The following is a 27,146-nucleotide window of genomic DNA, read 5'->3' as shown; positions in this document are numbered from 1 at the left end:
GGGGTTTTATAAAGTTTCAGGCATATTTTTTAAAACAAAATGCATATACATGGACCAATGACAGGCCCACCTCCCATGTATCTACACAGCGGCATGCCCAGACCCAGTTTGGTGTGAGACTTTTCGGTACAGGTATGAGAGACCTGGCCAGCTGCAGATCTTGTATCTAGCAGACTAATTTATGCAAAGATCATATTTTGCTCCTCTCAGCGTGAGCCCCTGTGGACTAGGAGCAGTTAAATGGGTTCTGTTATCAGTGACACATACGTGCCAAAGCAGCTGCCGTCCCGAGCCAGCATGGGTGATGAAGACTCACCAATGGAGGCTCCAAATAGGCTCAAGTGAGGGGGATCCAATTCTGCCCAGAGCAAGTCAGGTGAGGTGCTGGGAACTCTGCGCTGCAAATGGCTCCATCACACCCCAGTTTCCCTCCCATTAAATGCTGGGGTGCACTGACCACATAGCCATTGGAAGCCAGGCTTGAGAACAGGTGCATGACCAGGGTGACATTAGGAAGATGGATGCATCAAGCTGACGTCAGGGGACGTCTGTCACTGGACTTCTGTAATGACTGGCTACAGTGGGCTGAGGGGAAAGTCAGATCAAGAGCATTTCTGTAAAAAGAAAGAAATCTTCCCGCTTACTGTCTTTCAAGAAAATGAATAGCTGAGCACCACGGAGCCAAGTACTTTTTTTAAAATACACCCTTTTATGTGAAGAAGGACAAGTTGAGAAGAAAAAGGGAGCCTCTGAGGTGACCCTGTGGCTTTAATCCGGGAAGAAGCTCTGAGCCCTGCTGACGTCATGATCCGGGCTGCCTAGCTCTGAGGCCTTCCCAGATGGCCTTGTCTGCCCTTCACATCTGGCCAGATGCAGGCAGGAAGGGTTATTGAGACCGGGACCATTAGACCAGCGGGCTGTGACCCCGGCTGCATTTAGAATCACCCGGGGAGTCTCACAACTGTGATGCCAAGGCTCTGATTGAATCTGGGCCTCTGGGTTGGGTCTGAGCCTGGAAAGGGCTCAACACCCCCCAGGTGATTCTAAGGCACAGCCAAGGTGACTGAGGGGAGGGTGGCAAAGACTGATGCCATCTAGGGGACCGCAGCCCACACCCTCAGGGATAAGGGAACCCCCCCAGAAGGAGGGTGGGGGTGAGCAGCAGGATATACCTGGCTCCCACAGTCGGGAGGTCTCCCTTCAAGCCCAGGCTGGGATCCTGGCTTCTGTTCCTGTAGCTGCCAAATTCTGGGAGGGCCTTTTCTTGGTCCACACTCACCTGACCTTGGAGGGAACGAGGAGGCCGGGATGCATCTGCTGCGGGAAGCTGGGCGTCCGGCCCTCCTCCCAGAAGCCTCTTTACCTGCCCAACCAGTTAGGGAGCCTGCCCACCAGCTGGTCGGCCTCACGGGGTCAACCCTGACAGCTCCACTCGTCCTTGACAGGGAGGCCAGCTGCCCAGCCCTGCCTGTCGGCATGCATGAAACTGCCCAGTTAGGAGGTGAGCTTGGTGGAAGAGCTAAGCCATGTTCTCTACTCACTTTATCAGGAATAAAGTTAACCTTTGACCTCCTCTGCCCATGTCTCATGGAAGGGCAGTGGCCACCTTTAGAGATTTATTATCCCCAAAGATCATTTTAGACAATCTGTCACAGAGAATTGTCCCAGAAATTGCACAAGGAAAATAGAAATGAGAGTGGGAACCCTATATCAGACAGTGAGGAAAGTGTGCAACAGGTATGAAGGAAGCATTTAGCTATAAATCCAACGTTCCAGGATTATTTATAGCAATAGTCACCAACCTGGTTGGGAAAAATAGTAAGTCTGAGCTTCAAGACAGAAAGTTTGCCAGAGCTCCACGCAACCCAGGACTCCTGCTGGGCTGTTTGGTCCGGATGACAGACACTACCTCACCACCTGTGGGCCCATAGCTGTCACTCACGCCGGTGGATCCTGAGGCTTGAGAATGCAGATGTTCTGGAGGCACTGATTCCCACATTCCCCCTCTTCTCAGAGCACAGCCCTCCTGCTGTTCTCATCAGGTTAAAAAATATTTAGGCAATTACTTCCATTTTAAAAAGCGCTTCCAATAAATGATCTCATTTGTATTTCTCCTAAGTCCTGAGACATTTCTCCTTCTTGGTTTTATTTTGAATTAACACATAATAATCATACATATTTTTAGGGCACGATGTGATATTTCAGTACATTGTGTATAATGATCAAATCAGGGTCATTAGCATATGGATCACCTCAGACATTTGTTATTTCTTTGAGGCAAAACACTCAGACCCTTTCCTCTGGGCATTCTGAATAGAGGATCTACTGTTGCTAACTGTGGTCCCCCGTGGCAGCTGGACGCCAGGCCGTGCTCCTCCTGTCTGACGCACCTGTTGTCCATTCTCCCTGCACCCAGCCCGTCTCTGCTCACCACTGTTCCACCCTCTGTGCTGGGCGCTCAGACCTTCTGCCACCCGAATTTGCTGGTGGGGGACAAGGTGCGCAAGGGCATGGTAGCTGCGGCACCATGCTCTGCCCTGGCGCGGGCAGCCAGCGCCTGGCTGTGTATTTCCTTCCTCCCAGCAACTCCACCCTATTGGCTTTGGAGATATGATATATTTCACTCACCCATTAATCCTGGTAAATGGGGTCAAGTGTTGGCTTGAATTGAATTCACCAGCTCCCTGGTTAAGACTCATAGGGTAAGAGACAGGCCTGCCAGACCAGAGTCAAGAATAGATAAAAGGCTAACAAGGTGTCCCGATAAAATAGGACGGAAGAACCCAGTGGGTAGAAAAAGTAAATAAATAAAGAAGCCATAAGTTTAGAGACATCAGCTGAAACGTGGACCAAAGGCAGCAATAGGGAGCAGACTAGCCTCAGCTCCACCGCGCGACCAGCACGCTGGTTTCATACAAGAGGTTCGTAGCACAGAAGTTAACTAGTGAGATCAAAATAAACACACAAGACTCAATTACCTTTTTCTTTGACCAGGTCCGAGACGGCCCTCCCTCTAGCTCTCACCTCGAACCACCCGGTGGGGCAGCAAGGCTTACTCAGGACTAGCAGGAGAGAGAGAGAGAGAGAGAGAGAGAGAGAGAGAGAGAGAGAGCGCATGCCAGGGAGTGGCCTTTTATTGGGAAACAAGAAATTCAGGGGGAAATTCCATCCAATGAAGGTCGAGGGGGGCAGTATTCCAAGGTCAGGGTCAGTGATTGGTCTCAGGGTCAATGGTCAGTCACACCTCCACACGGACAGGCTCTCGCACCTGGAGAGGGTGGGGATAGCTCCGACACAGTTTGGCCAGAACGCCTCACACCCAATCAGGGAGGTGCCCAATCACGTGTGAGAATGGCTCCCCACACTCAGCTAAACCAAGACCTCACTTTCCTCCTATAGTCCTTCATGATCTCTAGAAAGCAGCGCAGATTTGACATGGGCGACCCCAGTTATTTGCACCCAGAGGTAAGGGTGGGGGAGTAAAGGGGAAGACTGAGGTCAGGAGACCCTCATGGATCCCCCAGTCCAGGCTGGAGTGTGTGTGTGTGTGTGTGTGTGCACACGCACATCTGTGTGTGTGTCTGTGTGTGTGTCTGTGTGTGCCTGTGTGTGTCTTTATGTGTGTGTCCGTGTGTCTGTGTGTCTTTATGTGTGTGTCTGTGTGTGTGTCCGTGTGTGTCCGTGTGTCTGTGTGTGTGTCTCTGTATGTCTGTGTCTGTGTGTCTGTATCTGTGTCTCTGTGTATGTCCGTGGGTATGTGTGTCTGTGTATGTGTGTCTGTGTGTGTGTCTCTGTGTATGTGTCTCTGTGTGTGTGTCCGTGTGTATGTGTCTGTGTGTGTCTATGTATGTGTGTCTGTGTGTGTCTATGTATGTGTGTCTGTGTCTGTGTATGTGTGTGTCTGTAAGTGTGTGTCTGTGTGTCTGTGTATGTCCGTGTGTGTCTCTGTGTGTGTGTCTGTCTGTGTCTGTGTAAGTCCGTGTGTGTGTGTGTGTGTGTGTCTGTGTGCACATGCACAGTGGAAGCTCCCAGCATGCTTCTGCATGGAAAGTGGAGCTGGAGGGGAGAGAGGTGGGATGGAGTAGAGGGGCACAGCAGAGGCGGAGAGGGCAGGGTCTGAGTGTATCCCTTGGGAGGTCAGGCCTTGGACCGGAGAGAAAGTGTCCCTTTCACTAAGAAAGGGGAAGTTGGGCATGGCCCACGGAGAAGGGACGAAGGGACGGGTGAATGGCCAAGGGACTGGAGAAGCGGAGGGACTCTCCTGATCGCACCACATTCTCTGTCCAGTGAGAGTTTAGTTCACAGAGCTGTAGGAGCCCTTGGTGAGCCAGGTGCTAAGATGAGGGGAGACGTGAAGGGACTGAGGGGTGCTTAGGAGTTGGGGATTCTGGAATCTGTTGGGGACACAAAAGGCACTGACCGGAAAGGGCTTTACAAAAAGAGGACATGGATCAGAGGCCTGAGGGGTCAGCACTTGGGCAGGACAGTCTGTGAGAGGCCAGCAACAGAGCCCAGGTGCAGCCCCCACCAGGTGGCCACAGGAGAGCCGGCTCCACCTCAAGTCACACTGACGGCTTGAATGACTCAGGGTCGGGGTCAGACGAGGCTCCCTAGCTCCCGTGGGCTGAGGAGTCCCTGACGGAGGCTTCCTGTTCCGTCCTGTCCTGTGCCTCAGTCCTGCCGTGAGGAGAGGGGCCCTAGGTTCCTCTAGCTGTTCCCTGTGGACTTCTCTGCTTGCAGGCTTGAGGGGAGGGAATGGAGCTCTGAACCAGCAAGGGAAGAACAAGTAACACCTGTGTCACCAAACGTCACTCCTGGGTGGGCACCTTGTCCCTGTACCTAACCCACCCACACAATCCCTCCCCTGGGAATTCACCCCAAAAGCTTATTCCCACCTACCAGCCTCCCCAGAGTGAGAAAGAAAAAGGAGTGCACGGGGATGCTCACTGAGGCCCGAGCCGCCGTCCGGAGATGATGGAAGGTGACCTACTAGGCCACGCGGTGACTCAGGTGACTCAGTGTGAGGAGTGCCCCATATAGTTATGCAAAGGATAGGGAGGAACACGACATGAGCACCTAGGAAGCGCTCTCCTCCACGGGCAGGAAAGAGCCTCAGGACTGCACGGTGGCCCCGGGAATGCAGAATGTACAGCATGACAGGCAGAGGTGGGAAGGGAGCAGGACTGAAGGGAATCTTGCTCTCCGTGTCGATGGGCTTAGGAGGAGCGACTTGTCTCAGTTTTAATTTCATTGCTATAATGTTCTTCATCAAAATAAATAAATAAATAAATAGTACCCCAGTAAACAAAGTAACAGAAACGGGGTGAGGAACAAGACCGTCTTTGTCCCGTCCCCCCACCCTGCTAGCAAAAAGGGGCAGCCATGCTCAGGTTTAAGATAAACCCTTTTCCTAAACCCCAAACTGTGACCCTGGTCTAAGCAGCGGTCACTTTCCTCCAAATGGGCTGGATTAGGCTTTTCCCTTTTTATGGAAGGATTTGAAATTCCACTCCAGTTGCCACTCATCTTTCAGCTGTAAAACCAAAAGAAAAAGAATGCCACACGGGTCCTGGCCCCCTAGCCACCACTCCATGTGTCTCCATTGCCCTGGCTTCTTCCCAGTCTCCTTCCACCCCACGTGCCACACTGTCCCCAGAAGGTGCTCATACCCAGCTCAACTGTGGCTGCTCCACCTAAGGGCACGGTCTGGTCCTTAGCCAGAGACAGGCCTCGGACACTGCTGGCCCCCTGTTCCTGGCCCTGGGCCTCTAACCATCCACCTGTCCCTTCTTTCACATCGTCCTCTCACCAGTGCAGCTCCAACCCCCTTCAGCTTGGCATGTCGGCTTCTATCAAGAACCCCCAGACCTGCCAAGCCATCAGACGCCATCCCTGAGGCACAGGGAGCAGCAAGCACAGTGGACCCCTGGAGCTTATGAAAACAGCAAACAGACAGAAGCCAGCCTCGAGGATGGGTCCAAGGTCTGGCAAGGAGTCTGACCACAAGGCCTCGGGGGCCTTGCTGATTCTGGGTGAGGCGAAGGCACACCAGGAGTCCTAGCAGAGGACCGGCAGAAGGCAGCTTGGTTCTCAAAGGTCCCCCTGGCTGCTGGGTTGACAGTAGATGGTAGGACACTAGGGTGGAGGCAAGGAGGACAGCCAGGAGGCCCTGCAGACACCCAGTGTGAGCTGGCGGGGTTTGGGCCATGGGGAGCAGTGCAGAGAGGGTGGCTGGTCCTGAGAGCAATGCCTCTAGGTCTTCCTGGTGGGCAGGAGGCCAGGGTGATGGATGCCCAGGAGGGACAGACCACGCAGCCGCTGAAATGAAGAAGGCTAAAGGGGCAAGCGAGAGAGAGGAAAGGAAGGTGCCTCCTGGAGGCTCGGAATGTCTGTTCCACACGCCAGGGAAGGTGCCCACTAGGTAGCTGGAGGGCAAGCGGGAGCGGAACTCAGGCAGGCTGGAGCTGTCCACGGAGCTCTCCACCAGAGGCCAGAACCTGTCCAGAGTGCTGGGGAGCAAGTGAAGAGAGAAAGGAGGAGAGAGGGGACACCCCCAGAAGACCAGGAGATGGGGGCAGCCAGAGAGGCAGGAGTGAAAACAGGAGGGGGGAGGGTGCAGGCGGCTAAGGTGACCATAAAGAGCCCCGGGGGTGGCAGCTTGGAGCTCTCCAGTGCCTTGGGAGAGGCAGCATCCCAGGGCAAACAGGAAGGGGACGGGGACAGTGCGGGCAGCTCCTCAGGGTCCTGCTGCAGGGGAAGGGATGGGGCAGCAGCTAGAGGAAGACTTGAGGATAATTGTTCTCATGACAAAGACAGCGTGCTTGTGTGCTAGGGGACTGATGGGGGCGGTGACACGGCAGAGAGAGCAGAGGACCCCTGGGCGACACCTTCATGGAGGTGGTGGAATTGGCCGTGCAGAGGGACCATCACGATGGCACTCTGCAGAGCACCACTACAGCCAGGGACTCTCACACGGTCACCCAAGTCCAAGTTTCCAGATAAGGGAGTCAAGGCTTCAGGAGACCACGGTTGGAAAAGAATTGGCAATGCAAATGCCCCGGTGGAATTTCAAGTGCCTGGTCCTCCCAGGTGCCCAGGGGCATCCCCTCATCTCACAGAAAGGGAGACAGAACCTTTCCCTTTGGGTCAGCGTGGGGACCGGGACCTGGGCACTGGGCTCCGGCCAGCCACAGTGCACCTCTCCTTTTCCTTCCTCCTTTCTGCTCCAGGCCATACGGAAGCTTTCCTGGGTGCTCCTGCTCACTCCAGCTTGTTCCTCCCACCCCACTCTGGTTTTAGTCAGGGTTGCTAAGGGATGACTTATATACAATAAAATCCACCATTTAAAACATTCAGGTCTAAACATTTTGACTAATGCATTGAGTGTCACAGTCAAGATAGTCCATTTCCAACACCCTGAGAAGTGCCCAGATGCCCCTTGGTGGTCAGTCTCCTCCCCCAATCCCAGACCAGGCCACCACTGACCACTTTCCTGTCCTTATCATGTTGCTTTTTGCAGAATGTCATGTGAATGGGACCTCAGAATACCCAGTCTTTTGAATCCCATTTCTTGAAGTCAGCTTAATGCTTTCCAGATCTATCTCCAGGGTTGCAGAGGTGCTACTTTTTATTGCTGAGTGGCAGTTGATCCTGTGGACCCACCACACCTTTTTAACCCATTCATCTGTCGATGGGTATTAAACTGTTTCTAATTTTCAATGAATATGAATAAAGCTGTTGTAAATTTTTGCATGCAGATTTTTGTTTGGACATATGTTTTTTCAATTCTCTTAGGTAAATACCTAGGAATGGGATTGCTAGGTCATTTTCCAAATTCTGGAACAATTAGATATCCATATGCAAAAAAAAAAAAAATTAAACTCGACCTCAAATAGTACTCCACACAAAAAATAACTCAGATTCACACATAAACCCAGAACTAAAAAGTTCAGGAAGAAAAACACAGCAGAAAATATCTGTGACCTTGCATTAGTCAAAGACAGCTTAGATTTGACATCTAAAGCATGATACACAAAAGGCAAAAATTGATAAATTGGACTTCATAAAAATGAGAACTGTTCTTCAAAAGACACTGATAAGGAAATGAAAAGACCGACTTGGAGAAAATATTTGTGAATTTCCTATCTGATCAAGGGCTTGTACCCGGCATGCATAAAGACTTCTCAGAACTCAGTAATAATGAACAATCCAATGAAAATCACACAAAAGATATGACCAGACACAGCACCAGACATGTATACGTAACTCAAATAAGCCCACAAAAGAGGCTCAGCTTCATTCGTCATTTGGGAAATGCAAATTAAAGCTGTAGTGAGATAAACGACTCAGCCACTAGAAGGCCACCATTTGTAGCAACCTGCCAAGTGCCGAGAGCCGAGAGTCAGGTGGGACAACTGGGATCCTCCTGTGCCTCTGGTGGGAAGGTGAATGGCACAATGGCTTTGGGATGCACACAGACATTCTTTCAGTTACACGCGCAGAAGTGGGACTGGGGCAAGTCTTTGGAGTGGGGGTTGTTCTATATCTTGATTGTGGTGATGGTTACACAACTTTGTGCATTGTTTAAAACCTACAGAACTAATAAGGAAGAATTTTTTTTCATTGTGTTAACTTTAATCTTAAAAATGAGGTGGGTGGGAGGAATAAAAGCAAAGGCAGCAATATCACTGTGTGACTTCAGGCAAGTTACTTAAGTTTTCTGTGCCTTGATTTTAAAAAATCTATAGATTGAAGATAAAAATAATACCTTACTCATCCTGGAGGAGTTGAATGTGTCCATTCATGCAATACGTGTAAAGGACCTGGAGTAGAACAAGTGCTCTGTGGTTATTGGTGGTCATTTTATTCTTCGTGTAATTATTCATATATGGCTCTTTGAAGATGTTTTGTGAGAATGAAGAGAGGGGTGACTGGGGTGGTTGGAGGAGGAGGAGACCAGGGTACGGAGAGTGTGGGACACCAGTGATAAGGGAACAGAAGAGAGTGTCAGAACACACAGGCTAGAGCCATGTTCCCCACAGGCCACCGGCTGCCTGTTCCAGCAAATAGCTCCCTTTCACAAGTCATATCTGGAGGTCAGAAGTGACCTGCGGGTTAGGGACACTCTGCCACAGACCCAGGAGTCCATGTCCTTCTGTGTTGTAATATGAACCCTGAAGGGGCAGAAGGCCAAGCAGGGCCGCCTCCTCCACAAGTTGGAGCCTGTCCCCTCCCAGGGCAGCCTCCCATGTGGCTCTGAACTGTCTGCTCTGGGCTTCAATCAGGGAGGGCCACCCTAGTGTCCCAGAGTCCTGGTTTATCATCATGGGCAGGGACTTCTGGTTTCAAGAAGAGGAGGAGGAGGAGGAACCTGACCCAAGGTGAGGGGGATAGTGGGGCTCAGTGTCCCGCTGGGTGATCTCCTGACCCGAGTGGGAATCCCAAAGGCCTCACAGGGGTTAAAGGCTCTGGACTGGTGTCTGCCCCGGCTCCCCTGCACAGGACACTGACAGAGCCACCTGTACCCACATGTTTCCATTCATAACCCCTCATTCCTAGAGAGGCCTCTCCTCGCACCCTTTCTGCTAGGGCTCAGATGTGCTCACGTGTCAACAATTGGAGAGGGTTCTGGGGGAAATGACTGAGTTTGGGGAGCCTTGAGCTGATCAGCTAACTAATCCCTGACGGTGACTGAGGTAACTGAGGTGGCAGGTGTGGATGGGGGGAGGCTTTGGGGTGCAGCTGTGTATCGGGCAGTGGAGACCCTTTCTGTCTCCCTCCGCCTCCCTTCCCTCTCTCTCTCCCCCTTTTTCCTTCTCTCCCCTCCCTCCCTCTTTCCTTCCCCCTCTCTCCCTTCCCCCTCTCCCCTCCCCTTCTCTCCCTCCTTCTCTCCTTCTCTCATCCCCCTCTCCCTCTCTCTCCCTCCCCTCCCTCTCTCCCTCCCCCTCTCTCCTCTCTCCTGTCTCTGCTCCTCTTTCCTTTTCTCCCTCACTCTCTCTCCCTCCCCCTCTTTTCCTCCCTCTCCCTCCCCCTTTCCTTCTCTCCATCTCCCTCTCCCTCTCTCTCCCTCCCTTCCCCTTTCTCTCCCCTCCTTCCCCTGTCTCTCCCCTCCCCTCTCTCCCCTCTTTCCTTCTCTCCCCCACTCTCTCTCCCCCCCTCCTCTCTTGCTGCCTCCCTCTGCCACACTCTCGCACCATGACGTCTGCTTCACCTTGAGCCCCAGGAATGGAGCCTGCTGTCCATGGACTAAGACTCTGAAACCATGGCCATCAAATAGACTTTTCTTCCCTAAAATTGTTCTGGAGGGTCATTTATTCACTGCAGCGAAGCAGCTGACTGAAACACTGTCACAGGGAGGTCACCACATTTTCCACAGGTGGGGAGATGGAGGTGAGCGGTTTTGAACAACTGCTGGTAAAAATGAAGTCTGTAGCTGGCCAACTGTGAGGACCAGCTGTGAGGGTCACAGCTGGGTTGGTTGCACTGAGTCAGTAGTGGGCAGTGCCAGAGCACAGGGTTCTGGGCACAAGACCAGCTGCACCTGGAAATTCACGCCTGCGATGCCCAGGGCAGTGTGACTCCGTGGCTTGCCTGGCACAGGGCCACACAGGGTCCTGAGGTCAGTCCCAGAACAGGAAGGAAGGAAGGGAGGAAAGAGAAAAAGTCACAGTTAGAAAAGACTGTGATGCCCTGGAAAGAGGCAGCGTGCACCATGGCGGCCACAGCCACCAGCAGCTCAGCACCTGAACTTCAGCCTCCACGTTGCACTGCCCCAGCCTCCAGGTAGAGCCGAGGACGCGCTTGATTTTATCTCCATCCATCCATCCATCCATCCAACCATCCGTCCATCCATCCATCATCTAACCCATTTCTAACATAAGAACTTTAGAAAAACCACAACTACAAACCATTAATAGCATCAATAAAATCAACGTTAACTATGAAATATCATCTAATACCCAGTCCCCATTCAGTTGTCCATAGTTGTATCAAAATTGTCTCTTTATATGTGTCTGGTTCGAGTCACAAACCACAGCCACCATCTGCACACATGGTATTTGGTCAACATGCCTCTTAAGTTTCTTTTAATCTATGACAGTCACAGGTTTTAAAAATTTTAATTATTAAAAAAGTATGAATAGATAATGTTTGCAGCAATGTCAACCCTTTCCTCCCCCAAACAGCACAAGACAGGTACATAGTGAAATGCCCCTTGTCTCTCTTCCCAGAAGCCAGGTTATCAGTGTGGGGAGTGGCTTCTGGAAATCCTGAGGTTCAGTACACACAACAGCCCCTGAGGCTGATGTAGTGGGGGCAGGAGGGAGGAGGTGAGTTCAAACCCTGCTCTGAACTTACTGAGCATAAGTCTTGGGCACAGAACATAATTCCTGTGCCTTGGGTTGACGACAGTACCTGTCTCATGGGGTCGTTGGGAGAACTAAATCAGATGACTGCTTGAATACTTATTTGTCACCATGTACGTTCCCCCGGGGGTTTTCTCCAAATGGCGGAGTGATGTACATTTTCTTTTATTTGTTTGGTCTGTTTTTCCGTCTAACACCACATTTTGATGATAATCCCAATCTGTTCTTACGGATGTGCTTCACTCATGGTGACGGACTAAGAATCCTTTGCTGGTCACGTGAAGTATTTCCAAAATTTTGTTATTACAAAAAATGCTGCAATGATTACCTTTGTAATACTTCATTGGATTCACATGCAAAAATGTTCGTAGGATAGACTCCTGGAAGTGAATTTGCTGTGTATGCATTTTCATGCTCTATAGATATCACCTGCACATTTGTTTGCTTGCTAACTCTCACTAGGTAATAAGCTCTGTGAGACAACAGGGACCTTGTCTATCTTGTTCTAAGCCTCCACTTCCAAGACCTAGAACAGTGCCTGGCATTTAGTAGGTGCTCAATAAATTAACCATTTAATGAATGGTTGTAAAACCAAAATAAACTGACCTTCCCCAGATTATCTGCCAGTTTTGCTGATGGCAAGCATACCGATCCCTCACCCGATAAAGGAAGTCGTACATTTATAAGATATTTCATTTCCTCTGCAGACAAGAAAAACTTGCCCTGAACACAAAGTCTAGAAACAGATTTGGCGTGGTTTCTAAATGGAAAATATTTCTTGTAGCACCAGAAATTATTTTCCCACAGCTTTGTGCTACATCAAAATATTGAAGTTGACTGAAAATACCCCATTCTTTAATCTTGGTGTGGGCTAGGAACCAATTTTTTAATTTTTTCATAACAAAGAAAATATACAAACCTCCTGATAATTTGAATTCCCCCAAATATCCTCAAACATAAAATGTCATTACAAGTTAAGGGAGATTTTAAAAAATTATTACTGAGGAATGTCATTAAAAGTTTGGTCATCAAACGATATGGTTTTGATTTATAAAGCCAGCACTTAATTTCTTTAAGCAATTACATATGACCAAGCACAGAAAAAAAGACTCCCTCAAATCTCCCCTTTGCCAGTTTTTACAGGTGAATTCAATACAATGGTGCTGTCTTTAAATCTTCTTGTAAACTCCTCATAAATTAGTAAGAACATACTCATTAACAAGATTTTAGTGATATTAGAAATGCTCAAAAAATTTATAAAAAAGAAGAGGGATTTAATTTAATTATTATTATTATTGTTATTTTTTGTAGCAGGGATTGAACCTCAGGGCACTAACCATTGAGTAACATCCCCAGCCGTATTTTGTATTTTATGTAGAGACAGGGTCTCACTGAGCTGCTTAGTACCTCACTTTTGCTGAGGCTGGCTTCGAGCTCGCGATCCTCCTGCCTCAGCCTCCCAAGGTACCAGGATGACAGGCGTGTGCCACCGCGCCTGGAAAGGGATTTAACTTCTAAGCTTACACTTGCAGAATACCAATCATGGAATTCTAATTCTTGGTTTGCCTTCAGTTTTCCCAGACTTGCTCAAAGCCATCCCAGTGAGCATCCATGTCAATGTCATTCTCTTCTCCACGATCCTGACGGTTGTGACCATGGCGGGGACTGCCCTCTTCATGTACAATGCTTTTGGCAAACCCTTTGAGACCCTGCATGGGCCCCTTGGGTTGTATCTTCTGAGTTTCATTTCAGGTAAGTAAAAAATCCTACCTCCAAATGCAAATATGCTTTTCAATGTGTCAAAAGGTATAAAGTTATATACATGTGGATGTTCACTGTCGTGTGATCCATGACAGCAAATGTGGTAGAAGCATGTGTTATGGTCGGCTATGAGGCATCCCTCAGTCTCCTGTTAATGCCTGACTATTCAGAAGCAAAATAATTAGAGGATAAGACTGTGACCTAATTGGTCCATCCTGATTTGAAGGGCAGATTGGGCAGTAACTGTAGGCAGGGCTGGAGGAGGGAGGGTCCCTGAGGCCTGAGGGGGAATCTTCCCTCCGGCCCCTTCCCCCACCTCTACTTCCTGACCCTCCAGGAGCTGGCAGCTGTCCTCCCTGGGCCCTGCCACCAGACGCTCTGCCTCATGCAGGCCCAGAGCAGTGGATGGAGACCCGGAAACCTGAGCCCCAGCGCTGTTCTTCTTGGGTGTTCTGTTCACAAAAGGTCAACTAAAACATTGTCCAACACTGTGGAGTTCAGTGGAGACATTGCAGAAGTCTGTATGAATGACTGTGATGCCGTCATCATAAGTTTGAACATATGATCAAGAGAATAAATGCTAGTATTAAAATGTTAAGTAAGGGCTGGGCTGGGGCTCAATGGTGGAGCGTTGCCTCACACATACCAGGCACCGGTTCCATCCTCAGCTCCACATGAAAATAAATAAATAAAATAAAGTCATTTTAAATGTTAAGTAAAAAAAAAACCAGAAAGATTTTATAAACATATAAACATTGTAAGCCCAGTTTGACTGTGTATATATAATTGAGAGATGAACATATAAAAAATGCACACTGAACTTCATATACGTCTGTGTGTATTGCCCATCTCTCGCTATGTTCATGGGGCCTCCTTGTGTATGCCCGGGTGGGAGGGGGCAGTCTAATTGATTGGTGTGGTTTTTATTTTTGCTCACAGTTGTCACTATTTCTAACTATTCCATGATGTGCTTTTATTTATTCAAAATCAGAAGAATGAATAAATACCATCTAAAAGGGTAAGGGGCTGGTGTCTCCCCGCACATGCGTTGCCACAGCCTGATGTCAGGGGCACCTGGGCAGGGAGGAACTCCAGACCCAGAAATTCGCTCCCTGATAAACATGTGCTACTACATCTCCAGAGCTGGTGAATAGAAGGTGCAGGCCGCGCCACAGCATGCTTACGGCATATTAGTGAGGAGGAGAAGGAGATGAGAAAACGGAAATAAGATACCTAGTTCATATGTGGCTGTTCTTCCACAGGAGAGCTCTGATTTTACCCCAGTCTAAACTTGCAAAATGGTTCAGCACTTGACCATATTCTCCAGAAGGAACTAATTTCATTGCTGATGTCATACAGCGATGACCACTCACATCAGCCAACAATCCCTGGTGGACGAGTCCTTCCTCCCTGAGGTTGCCCTTGACTGCCAGTCACTAGTCAGCGGGCACGAGGCCCCTGCTCATCCTGACGCTTCTCCCTTTGCCCAGGGTGCAACCCCAGCTACAGACCTGCATGGGTCCCATCTAGGAGGCCAAGCTCTGCAGTCCCCAGGGCTGGTTCACCTTAGCATGCAGTGTCACCTCTTAGCCTCACCCATTCATATTCACCTATTCAAAGCAGAGTCTCTCCAGGGGGAGTCTGCACAGGTTTCTCATGTCTGTCACAAGCACAGAGCAGTGTGAAGAGGTACAGTTGGCGATTTCCCGATGAGGGCAGAGTCTAAGGCCTGCTCATCTTTCTGTCTATGGCAGACGCCCCCAGCATGAAGCTCTCACAGAGAACAATTTGATGTTTGTTGACTTGAAAAGCTAAGTCCAGAAGGAGAGGTTCCCTGAGCCACTAGACAGTGCAGGTCCCAGAGGCAGTGGGACCAGGAACGTGATGCCGTATCTCCAAGGACATCCAGGGTTTGCAGCCAGGGCAGAAGAGGCGTGGACCCCAGGTGTGGCCAGGAGGCAAATCCAGGTGGGAGCATTGGGCTACTCCCCAGGGTTGGAGGCCAGGGACGGTCCTGTTCCTGGGGCACCATGCAGAACTGTGAGCAGATGGAGGGGGCTCTCCTTTCCTCTCCGTCTCCCCTCTCCCTGGTGCTCACGTCACCCAGAGTCTAACTGGAAGCAGCTGACAGGTGGGACTGGTCTGGGGAGGGTGGATCTGGTGTCCAGAGAAGAGCAGAGCCAAGCCGGCTGAAGCAGAGAGGCCACAGCTTGTCCACGGCACAGCCACGCAGCGCTCCAGCATCTGGGTGAACCGCTCAACCGCCCCTGGGAGACAGGCTACTGGACAGTTCTGGTGGTTGATCAGAACCGACTAGCAGCACTGAGCAGCAAGATGCCTTGGAGATGCACAATTTTAGGTCTTTGCTTTTGGCAAAGTCTGATGCCAGGAGAACTGGGTGCAGGGGTGCAGGCGGGAACCACCAGCCCTGTGCTCACCCTGTCTCATCATCTGGAGCTGGAAAGGCAAAGCAGGTGCTCAGTAGGAGTGGGAGTCACGGTGGGAGACAGGAGAGCCCAGAGGGAGGAGCCGTCTCAGCTCTGCTACCTGCCGAGGGTGAAGCCTGGGGTTTCAGGCTGCAGGGCTCTTCCAGCCTTCCCAACTTATTTCTAAATACCGAAGTTTCCAGTACGTTTGGAAAGACTGTGCATGGCCACCAAATGTGCCTGAGGGTCAGGTGGACCAACGGCTTGTGACTCCTGGGGCACAGAGCACCTCCTTCCCCTTAAGTCCATATACAGCCCCCAGAAGCCCGGTGCTGGGAAGTGTTCACCTGAAGTCATGATGTCACACGTCCCAGCTTCACACCTCACTGCAGAAGGGCGGAACTTCACAGCACTCACCTGACCTCCAGTTGTGAGTGGACGGTCACACCCTGCAGGCCAGGACATTAGGGGCCTTATCTGAGGTGTGAATACGGCTGTGTTCAATGGGGCTTCCTCCTTGCTTTCATCAGTGTTTCTGGTTGTTGTGACCAAAAGACCTGACAAGAACAATTTTGGAGGAGGAAAAGATTATTTGGGGTTCATGGTTTCAGAAATCTCAGTCCATGGCCAGCTGACCGCATGGCTTTGGGCCCCAGAGAAAGGCCAACATCATGGCCAAAGGGTGTGGTGGAGAAAAGCAGGTCAGGAAGCAAGAGAGAGAGAGCTCTGCTCACCAAGAACAAAATAGATGCCACCGAGTCACCCCCAGGACCCACCTCCTCCAGCCACATCCTACCTGCCTATAGTCACCACCCAGGTGATCCCTATAGAGGATAAATGCACTCATGAGGTTAAGGCTTCAGAGCCAGTCATTCCACTCTAAGCTTCCTGCATGCCCACATGGGAGCTTTGGGGACACCTCACTTCTAGACTGTAGCACTCCCTCTTTGTCTCATCAGGATGGCCCAGGTGGCCTTGCTCAGCCAGCAGAAGAAAGCTGCTGCCTTCTCTCTTCCTCCTCCCACTCTCCCCGCCCCCCATGTTCCCTAAGCTCCCCCTTTCTTTGTGCCAAAGTCACGCTAGGACCATGCCTTCAGATGTCCACTTCCCTGCTGGACAGGGCCCTGACATCCTGAGGCATGACGAAGATATGTGATAGGTGACTTGTCTCTTCAAACAATGTCTGGTAGAAGCCGATGCTACTGTGTCAGAAATGGAGAAAGATGAAGGGATTCTAAAAACATCCTGAAAGTGGACCTAAAAGAGTTTTCAGGTAGCTGGCTCAGTAGATAGTGGTGGCACTGACCAGGATGGATGGGACAAGGGAGGAACAGGCTCAGCATAAGCACAGTGCAGAGACATGAGCTTCAATAGAAATCAGATGTTCTCCCTGGGACATGCAGAGCCTGAGATGCCGTGAGATGGCCAAGGGCAGCTGTTGAGAAGACGGTCAGCTCTGAGTCCAGAGCCCAGAGAAGAGGTCAAGATGAAAGACAAAAACCAGGCGTTGTCGGGAGGTAGATGTCATGTGGAGCGGTGGGAACGGGTGCCACCACATAGGGAGGGTGAACCTCTAGCAGAACGGCCTGGGCAGAGCCAGAGGGATGTGGTTCAGAAGTACTGGTCACCAGTGGGTTTGGTCAAATGTGGTCACCTTTGAGAGTAGACAGGGTGGGTGGCTGGGGAAAGCAGCATGGGGCGGGGACTGAGTGTGCGCCTTTTGTCTGCACCTCCTCAAAGCTTCCCAGTTGGTTGGTGTCAAAGTCTCGGCTGGACCTGCAGTGGGGAGTCTTCCATGGGTTGGTGGCAGAACATGGTAGTTCAATGAGTATTCTCCAAGGATGGCGTGAGATGGCTCAGGCCTTCAGGGGACAGTGAAAACCACGAAAATCTGGACAAATTCTGGCCTCCTGTTATGAGTTCTATCAAGCAAGGCAAACACATAAAATTGCTGCCTGTCTTTAGAGGGGGTGCCCTTGGTACGGCCTGATTTTGGTCAGTACAGCTACGGCACAGTCATATATGTAGCACAAAGACAGGAAAATGAAAAACAGTCCCAAAACAGACGGATGTTCCTATCCTGTGTCAGTTTTAGAATCCACCATACCCTGTCCTCTGTGGTGTGCCCAACTCACCCAAGGGACATTGTCCTGCAATTGGTAGTGGGAAAAGCCTACATCTTACTTCCACTTCAGTCCTTAGGAAGGAGCTGTTGTTCAGGAGTCTGAGAGGGATGGTCAGGGATGTCCAGGCACGGAAAAGCCAGCAACGAGAGTGTCCTACCTGTCGCAGCACAGACCTTTGAAAAGAGGCTCAGAAGGAATGGAGGGGTAATGTCAGCCATGAGCCAGGGCAAGGAGTCCCCTTCCACACCCGTGGCCACCGTGAAGCTGCAGTGTCAAGAGAGCACTGTGGTTCCGGTCACTCAGGCTGAGCTGCAATGGCAGTGCCGGGTTTGTGTGGCTTTGCCCAGGGCCCAGCCACGATCTTGTGCAAGGAGATGCCCGGTCTCTGTCTGCCATGGTTGCGAGAGGCTTGCCCTGTTCCAAAAGCTGCCTTCCCCTTTGTGTCACTAGGAGTCCACCCCAGGTCTTCACTGCATCCTCCAAAGAAACCTTTGACACTGCCCTGCTCCTGGGAACAATGGACATTCTTCTTTTCTAAAAATCCATTCAAATTAGATGGAGATTTGAAACCATTTCTTCTTTGTTAGTTGCCCTTCTCCTTAACAAGGCTTTCGGAAATTTTAGGTCAGTGTGGGCTCTTGGACAGTCTAGAGCAGGGGACCAGGAGGAAGAGTGCCCCTCAGCGAGGCTCCTCCTCTCCCCGCTCTGTACTGTGGAAGTACGTGGCCAAAGCACTCGCCTCCTGGTCAGTACTGACTGGCTTAACTGCCCGCCACTACCTGCCCTTTCTGGATGGACCAATGCTCTCTGAAGGCAGGCGGAGCTGGACCCACTTCCCCTGGGAAGGCTACTTCACCCTGCTCACCTATGATTACAGGCTTTCTAGAGAGATTGTGTAATTTTCCAGAAAATCAGCACTTATACCTGCAGAGCTGTACCCTTTCTGTCATCTCTTGGGGGTCCTTAAAGAAGCCGATGATCAGCTTACCACATTGTCTTGGAAATGGAATGCCTCTTAGTCTGTCATCTGTCAGAGTTGAAAGGTGACGTCTTCTCACTCTGGAAATATTGGTCATGACTTTAAGAGGAATTGGAATGCTAATGATTTTCCAAATATGAGTTTAGTGATGATAGGATAGAATCTCAGAGGCCCCCAGAGGGCCTGGGCCACAGCATCCCAGGACCCCAGTGAGCCTGGCAGACTGTCCCCACCCAGAAAGCCCAGTCACACTCAGGGATCAAGGAGCAGCTGTCTCACTGTTGGGACCCAGTACCTGTGTGCAAGGGCTGCAAGGGCAGGCGCCCGGTACCATGGACCCAGGCAGCTGCCAGGGGCCTTCCGGGTGCAGTGCCTAGCAGACCTCCAGTGTTTGGTAATTGCCTGGGCACTCACAGTGTGACAGCCCTGTGACTCAGCAGTCCCATTAGTCAGGAATTAACTCAGTAATCAGCGCCATTCGAGGGGGCTGGGAGGACCAGCTACAAGCACCAGCCAGATGGTGGAGAAACCAGAGGATGGGGAAACGCTGCGGGTCGTTGGGTGCGACTCTGGGCAGTGTACGTGGCCTTGTAATCTGGTCTGCTCCCAGCTCTAGCTGAAGCAAGGCCCAGTAGCCTTCCCAAAATGCTGGTTTGGGAAGCTGAGTCGGGCTCCTGACATACACAGATAACAAGGGAAGGGAGAGAAGCACAGGCCAGTCCTGACATTCGAGAGGCTGCAGGAAACAGTGCAAAAGAAGACCCACGTCCCGAGTGTCTAAGCTTTTAAAGGTTTCAAGCTAACCAACTGTAAAGGGTTCTCTCTCCTTCTACCTTGAGAAACACCCCTCCAGAAGGAGACGGAAGGCTAGATGCAAGGAATTCTCAAGCCTGGGAATGCTGAGCTGAGCCGGCCTCGGCACTGTCCACGCTCACCCCTGCCTGGCCTGTCCAGGTGAAGGGCCTGGAGCCCATGTGCGGACATTCCACGGCTCAGCCAAGCCCCAGGCACTCACTCCCTTCCAACAGCGACTCCTTGGCCACCTGAGTCCTTAGCCAAGTGCAGCACCTTCCCCTGCCCTCGGGAGGGAGGGCTTGACCCAGGGGAGGCTCCATGCCAGCCCTGGAATGGGCTCGGGGCTCTGGGGGAACCGAGCCCAGGGTCCCAGGAGCGTGGTCTGTGCAGCTCAAGCTCTCCAGAGGGCCATGTCCTACCGACCTGGAGGAGTTCTCACCCTGTGGGGGCAGGGGAGACCTCTCTAGCAGAGGAGCAGAGCAGCCCCCCGAGTGTGGGACCCACGCAGGAGCCCTCTTGCCAAGTCTGAGGGCTGGAAATGTGCAAAGCCCTGTTCTCGCCGTCACCCACCACCCATGTCCCCTGCAGCGGGCACTCAGAGTCTCCATGTGCATCTTTTCATCTGCAAGTCACAGTTTTCCTTGATCCCATGGTCCTTTTATGGAGTGGACAGAGAAGAGGGAAAATATCCCAAATCCGCACGGAGCTCGCTTTCCCTCGGGTCTCTGGGCAGTCATGGACAGGGCGTCAGAGGCCTGCCCTGCTTGCCCTCCTCTGCCTCTGAGGCAACAAGAGTGACCTCAGGGTTGACCCGGGTCCAGAGCGGAGTCCCAGCCCATCTCGGATCTCCTGGACCAGTGCTCCGTCTTGGGCCTCCTCACCTCACAGGCCGGTCACAGCCAAAGGCTCTGAGTCCCAGACGTGACCAGTGACTTCCACCTGAGGACTTTGAAATGCAGGCTCACAACGCTGTCTCCTTAACAAAGTAGAACCTTTAAAATATTTAACAACGTGAAAAGGAAACCGAGCCTGAATTTCCCTTTCAGACACTAGGGAAACAGTGCTGGCTGCGTCTGAAATCCCCATCTCCGCAGACAAAGGGAGCTCTTAGGGTAAAAGCAGCGGCTTTTCACCACAATTTTCAAATAAAAGATAAAGAGAGCACAGCGCGGTGGCCTTTCTGTTGGGATCTGACAATAAAGGAAGAGTATGGTTCTGCAAGGGAGAGCTTTGGTTTGAAGCCTGGAATACAAAAATAGTTAGGCTGACAAATCTTACTGAGGAAAAGGGAGGTTTTAAGGACATCGCATCATTTGACTGCTGGGGTGTTGCAGGGCGGTGACCAAGTTGATGCACTGGTCCCAGATGCGGTCCCAGATGGAACCCTAAGGAAAAAGAAAGTAAGATCAGCTTTTCTGTCCATCCTCACACAACCCTGACCTTGAGGAAAGACATGGGGCCAACCCTGGCATGAGCACTACTGTGCCTGCCCTGTCCTGTCCTGCGCTGCCCTGCCCTGCCCTGTCCTCCATGGGGCCATCTCTCTCTGCAAGGCCAACTCCTGTGGCTCCTTCTGGTCACCTCTCAGGCAGCATCCTGGTGCTAGTGCTGGTGCTGCCCGCCTCTTGGTAATGGCACCAACCCCTGCACCATACCGTGTGGCTAGTTTTCCAGGTGTTTTGCGTTCCTGGCTTGGCCACTGTTTTTTGGTCAACTTTTTCACTGCTGCGACTGAAAGACCCGACCAGAATTGTAGAGGAGGAAAAGATTATTTAGGGCTTCTGGTTTCAGAGGTCTTGGTCCACAAGTGGCTGGCTCCATTCCCTGGGCTCGAGGGGGAGGCTGAACATTATGGTAGGAGAGTATGGCAGAGGGAAGCGGTTCCCATAGTGACCAGGCAGCAGAGAGGGGTCTCCGCTTGCTGGATACAAATATGGGCCCTGCAGCCAGGTGCCCCGTGAGCCTCTTCCTCCAGCCACACCCACCTACCTTCATACCAGGATTGACTCTCTGATTAGGCTAAGGGCACGGCCCAGGCTTTCTCCTCCAGACCTTGCAGCTGAGCTCTGGGGACACCATAGCTGCCCTTGACAATCATCTTCTGCAAGCACAGAAACCAAGAGTCTCTTCTTGAATGTTCTAAGTCTCCACCACCCTCCTGACCTTGGCCTGTGATGGAAGAAATGAATGAGTGAATTAACGGTTGGGAGCTGCAGCCACACGCCCTGCTCCCAGGGTGGTGGCATCAGCTATAGTTGAAAAAGGCAAAGCGTCTGCCTTTCTCACAGAATGTGAGCTGAAGGGCAGGGTACCTGGGGCCCGAGGCACTGGGTACACAGTGGGAGTCCACCTTGGCAGACTCAAGTGCTCCTGGAGTGGGCGGGGTGGGTGAGGGGTCATGGTGAGCACTCCCGCACCAGGGCCACACGCCAGTCACGCGCACTGTGCTAACCACCTGGAATGGACCAGGAAACTGACACTCGGGGTTCAAATTGCCCACTTTACACAGTAAATGGAAGTTGGCTTAACCTGAGTCAGAAACCCATCTCGGCCAGTGTCCTATAGTCTGCACTCTCTTCCCGGCAACCCGGGGTACAGCAGTACCCGTGGAAGCCCTGTGGGCCTGGCCATCCACCCTGCTCCCACCTGCTTCTGCCCCTGGAGAAGACCAGCCATCGAGGGTCTCCTGTCCTTCCCACTCAGGGGAGACCACCCCTCCAGGTTTCCAGGCTCTACACAGTGTGGGACACCCCACCCTACAGAGATCTTACCCAGATCACACTTGCATTGAGGTTGGATTAGGCTACCAATGAGTGACAGGGAGATAATAACAATGAACTAAACGACATTAATGTTTATTTTCCTCCCACATGGAAGCCTAGAGGTTAAGGTCAGGGGTGATCTGGTAGCTTTAGATGTCTGGGGTCCATATTCTTCCTTTCTTATTTTTCCATTCTGAGGCCACCTGGTCCAAAATGTCTGCTGGTGCTCCAACTGTTGCGTCCATATTTCAATTACAGGGAAGAGCAAGTGGGGAAGACAGAGTAGGTCCCTTATATCTTACGCTTCAAGAAAACTTTCCAGCCCTACATCTCAGTCACCCTCATCTCAACCACATAAGATTTTAATTCAAGACAGCCATGAGCCCAGATAAAACCTGGAATCCAGCAACAAACAAAAGAAGATGTGCCCTGCCAACCGAATCTCACCCACAGCTACCAATGAGTGACAGGGAAGTGACAGGCAGGTGCTCCTCTGGCTGCTGTGGCCAGTTTGGAGCTGGAGGGGTCATGGTAACCTTTCTAAGGGGAAGCCCGGGCCTGTCACCAGCACCACCACCTGTGGGCTAGAGAATCAGGCTGCTGATCTCAGATTTGCAATGATCCAGATGCTTGTGGAAGGAAGAGGGTGAGGATGATGGTGGAAAGTGTCCCTGCTTGGCTCATTGACCCTCTTCTCTGTCCCCTGCATGCAGGGGCTCTCTGTCCAACGTGTGTCTGTCCCTTCTGTCGCAGGCTCCTGTGGCTGTCTTGTCATGATCTTATTTGCCTCTGAAGTGAAAATCCACCACCTCTCTGAAAAAATTGCAAATTATGCCGAAGGGACATACGCCTACAGAACGCAGCGGGAGAGCTACACCACCTCCTTCTGGGTGGTTTTCACCTGCTGCTTGGTTCACTTTCTCAACGGGCTCCTAATACGACTCGCCGGATTCCAGTTTCCTTTTGCAAAATCCAAAGATACAGGGACAACCAACGTCGCCGCGGATTTGATGTACTGAAAAGCCACAATCTCTGTGGTTTTCCCAGGTAAGGAAGTGGACTTGCTTTGGTCACTTTTAGAGACCGTTGATTGTGACAACAATCCCTCCTTTGACAACATAAAGCAGCAGACCCCTCATGGTGGTGTTTACACACTGCGTTGCGGATGCGGGTGGAAGGTGAGGGAAGCAGAGGAATGGGTGGCATGTGTTTCCCGGGAGAGGGGAAAGGTGCTTGACCCAGCTGGGCCAAGGCCGGGGAGAGGACGGGCAGAAGCGCAGGTCGCTGGTTCCATCAGCGAGCCATCAACAGGCACGAGGGATATATTTTCATAAAAACAAATACTATTTCTGATACAGTCACATCTTTGTTGCCCCAGATACCAGAAAGCAGAGCTGCGACTGCCTTCCTAAAATGAAAGTGCATCAAATGAACAGCTCCAAAATGTACCAAGGCACTTTTTTTTTTTTTTTAAGTTTGCTTAAAGCACAGTCTTATGAACCACGCCAGAATCGATAAACCTCAAAAAGACAAAAAAGGAGAAACAGTGACTTGAGCAATGTCCTCCCGGTGCTGGGCCCTGCCCACACCCACAGCAGCATTTTCAATGGACATAAATGCTGGGACCACCAAAGGACGAATCAGGAAAAGTGACTTCTGTTGACAAACAGGATGCAAAACGACTGGCCCAGTAGCATCTAAGCAGCACTAAGGCCTGACTGTGAAGCAGATTTACCCCGGGATTACCATGCTACCACTGTGTCACCATGGTCCTTCACTGTGACAACACATGACCCAGGTCACTTTCCCCTGAAATACCTATGAAATTGACCTGCAGCTGACCAAAGGCCAACGGCTGAGCTTGAAACAGACCCTTCCTTCTGCTCAATCTCTTGAGCTCAAGAAACGGCTCATGCCAGGTGCAACGTTGCACGCCAGTCCTCCCAGGGACTCCAGAGGCTGAGGCAGGAGGATCGCAAGTTTAAGGTCGAATCGGGCAACTTAATGGGACCCTGTAAAAAATTTTTTAAAAGGCTGGAGGTATAGCTCAGTGGTAGAGCACCCTTGGGTTCAACTCCCCAGTGCCAAAAAGTAAAGTGTTCTGGAAAAAAAAAAAAAAAAAAAACAGAGAGCAGAGAACATGCCCTAGCCCCCCTGGCCCCCGGCCCCCGGCCACAGGTGCTCTGTACTCAAAAAGCCCCACAGGAGGTTATTCTGGGTGTTATTTCGTCTTCTTCCTCCTGGAACAGTTTACAAGGAGGAAGCACCTGCTGGGATCCTGAGAGCCACTCCTGGGTGATCTGCCACTCACAGGTGGACAACGCTCCCTGAGTCTCCAGTAGAACTGCGATCTTCAGTCCTCCTGGGTCTCCCTGGAAGCCCAGGGTCAGTTCAGCTGCAAGGCCCGTAGGCCTGCTAGGTCCAGCTGAAGTGAATGTGACACTCTAGCCACAGGGGTGGCGGGAAGGGTGCCTGAGGCCCGGCTCTGCGCGGCCTCTTTCTCCTCTCAGGGGCTTGAGACGTCCTCCAACACCAAGCTTTCTTCTTTAGAAAACAAGTCTCCAGTTGTTCTCTGTTCTGTAAAAAGAGAAAGAGACTTTGGAGTGGCCGCTCGGCATCTAATGAGGGCCTCAGAGACTGACCAGCAATGTGTCTCAGCAGGAAGTAGAGGCAGGGCTGTCTCAGTCCCCGAACGTCCTTGCAAACTGAACCAGACGTCTGGTCACTCGCAGCAGCAGTGCACGACACCGCGCTCTTCTCGTCCTGCCTGCGGTCACCCTTAGAGGTGGCTCTGGCCAGCCCTCACCCGCCCCTCTCTGCAGGGACTGGGGACCAAAGGCCCAGGGACTGACATTCATTTTGCTGTGACCGCCTCTTCCCCTAAAGTGGCAGCCAGCATTCTCATGAGGAAGTGGGGCCCCCTGCTGGCTCAGGGGCATCCTGCAGGGTGCCTTGGCTGGCCTTCCACTCTCACCAGTCACCTGAACACCAGCACTTATGATGTCGCCAGGAAGAAGTGGCAGGGGAGTCCATGAGAGCCGGCCTGAGTCCTTCCAGGTGGACCCTGCTGCTGCCTGGGGTGGGAGGGCCCAGAACTCAGCAGGCACAGGTGCAGGTGGTGCGTCCTGGACCTCGGGCTCCTGGTCCCACCTGCTCTCCAGCTCCTAGAGTCTCGAAAGCAAACGGAGTTATATTTTGATTTACAGACTTTGCTGCCCCTGCCCCCAGCTGGACATACCTGTAGAGGTGACACCCAGAGCTGGTTATCTGGTAAGTCTGAAGACCCACAGAGGAACCAGCCAGTCCCCCGCCAGAGCTAACGGCAGATTCAGCAGTGGCCGCAGGCCCTGGGCTGGGGTTTGGAGGCTGGAGGCTGGGGGCAGTGGGTGGCTATGGTGCTATGACAGCCACCGGCAATGAGTAGACGAGTGTCCCCAGGGACTGGGCTTCTTGGCTAGGACGTTGGTCCAAGGGCCTCGGCCCCACTCCAAAGACGATGGACAGTGGGTTGCAAGGTAGGTGGTCCTCCCTTGAGGGAAGGAGAGGGAAGCATCCCCCCACCACCACAGTTGGCTGTGGATCCCACTGTGCAGAGAGAGCCAGGGCCTTTGTCCCTCCCTTCCCCGTCTGGTAGGTGAGAGGGCTGTGGAGGAGGCCGTGCCCTGCAGGAGCTCAAGCTGGTGCCCTTCCAGAGGCATGAGCTTCAGCACACACAGGACCGCTGGCCCTGTTCTGGAGACCCTTCAGATGCCCATTTATCATGGACGTGACATATGCAAAAAGAGTGTCTCAGCTGACTCAGGGGCACGTGTGCTGGTGCTGCCATGGTTGGCTCTGGACTTACCACCATCTTTCCACTTGCCACCGATGACCAGCAGGACTGTCCACACCCAGCCGCAGGCCCTGGGGACCCGGTGTGAACTTGCCTTTGCTGGTGCTAGTTCCCCTTGTGCCACCTCCCCACTCCCCGGATGCCACAGGGCCACCTGTTCTCCACACTTCCTCCTGGGCATGAGCTCGGCTGCCCTCCCAGTCTCCCAGCCTCCAGGGAGGTGGGCCTCCTGAGAGCCTGTGCCCACAGGGTGTAGGCTGGAGAGGCCACTCTCAGACGTGTCCCTGAGAACTGACCCATGTAACAGTCCACTTGCTCTGGCCCTGGTGCTGCAGCCTGGGCAGTTGGGAGGTCCTCTGTGGGCTGCAGAGGGGAGGTGGCTTCCCAGGGGATGGCCTAGTGGTGGCACTGGGGGATGACAAGGGCGAGAAATGGATTCCTGTAGAGTCGCCGGGCTCAGATGGTTGCTTGTTGCCCTGGCCCAGCCTGTCCTGACCCGGCCAGCAAGGTGCTGCTCTCCAGGAAGGCTCCACTCCCGCCAGCCAGTGGCTTCTCCAGGGCTCTGGGGACAGCCTGAGGCCAGGTGCATCCTCCGCCTCCCCACCCTCCGTGGTGCTGTGTGGCCCTCTGGCCTCTGCCATCACCTGCTGAGATGAAGCCAGAAGAATGGATTTTCTGCAAAAATATCTAAGGAGTAAATAAATATTTTTTGCTTATGCTGCTGGCCTCTTTAGGATTCTTTCCAAATGTGGATTAATGTGTCTCCTCTCATTATTCCAAAAAGATTTTATCTTGCATCTGCTACTGATGTGCCAGGTACCAGGCCCTGAAGATGAGGGAAGCCGTATAGAAGAACTGGAGAAAAATAGTCTTCTTGATCTTTGGTTGACTGCAAAGAAAAATATCCTTCAAGACTCCTTAACTTTATTTTCTTTTTAAAATCTTAATTTATTATTAAAGAAAGAGTTTTTAAATTTTTTGTCAGGAAAAAAAATCAGGTGAAATTCCTGAACAGTTTAAGTCATATCAAAAAAATCAACAATTATCCCAGAGTTTCAATTTTCACAAATTCTCTAAGAAGCTACTTAATCCAGTAATGTGA

The 27,146-nt window shown here is 51.7% G+C and overlaps 1 protein-coding gene across 1 annotated transcript in view; it reads left to right on the top strand.

Moving 5' to 3' along the window:
• The window catches only part of Clrn1 (clarin 1), a 34,499-nt gene extending 7,771 nt beyond the window's left edge, over positions 1 to 26,728 (top strand). Inside the window, exons 2-4 of the mRNA XM_015487291.2 lie at positions 12,936 to 13,115; positions 22,966 to 23,259; positions 23,591 to 26,728. Coding sequence (XP_015342777.1) covers positions 12,936 to 13,115; positions 22,966 to 23,231 — 446 coding nt within the window. The 3' untranslated portion in view covers positions 23,232 to 23,259; positions 23,591 to 26,728. The remainder of the gene's footprint in view (positions 1 to 12,935; positions 13,116 to 22,965; positions 23,260 to 23,590) is intronic.
• The last annotated feature ends 418 nt before the right edge of the window (positions 26,729 to 27,146 follow it).

The sequence above is a fragment of the Marmota marmota genome, unplaced genomic scaffold (assembly GCF_001458135.2).
Source record: "Marmota marmota marmota unplaced genomic scaffold, marMar, whole genome shotgun sequence".
NCBI lineage: Eukaryota > Metazoa > Chordata > Mammalia > Rodentia > Sciuridae > Marmota > Marmota marmota.
This window is presented reverse-complemented; position numbering and strand designations above follow the sequence as displayed.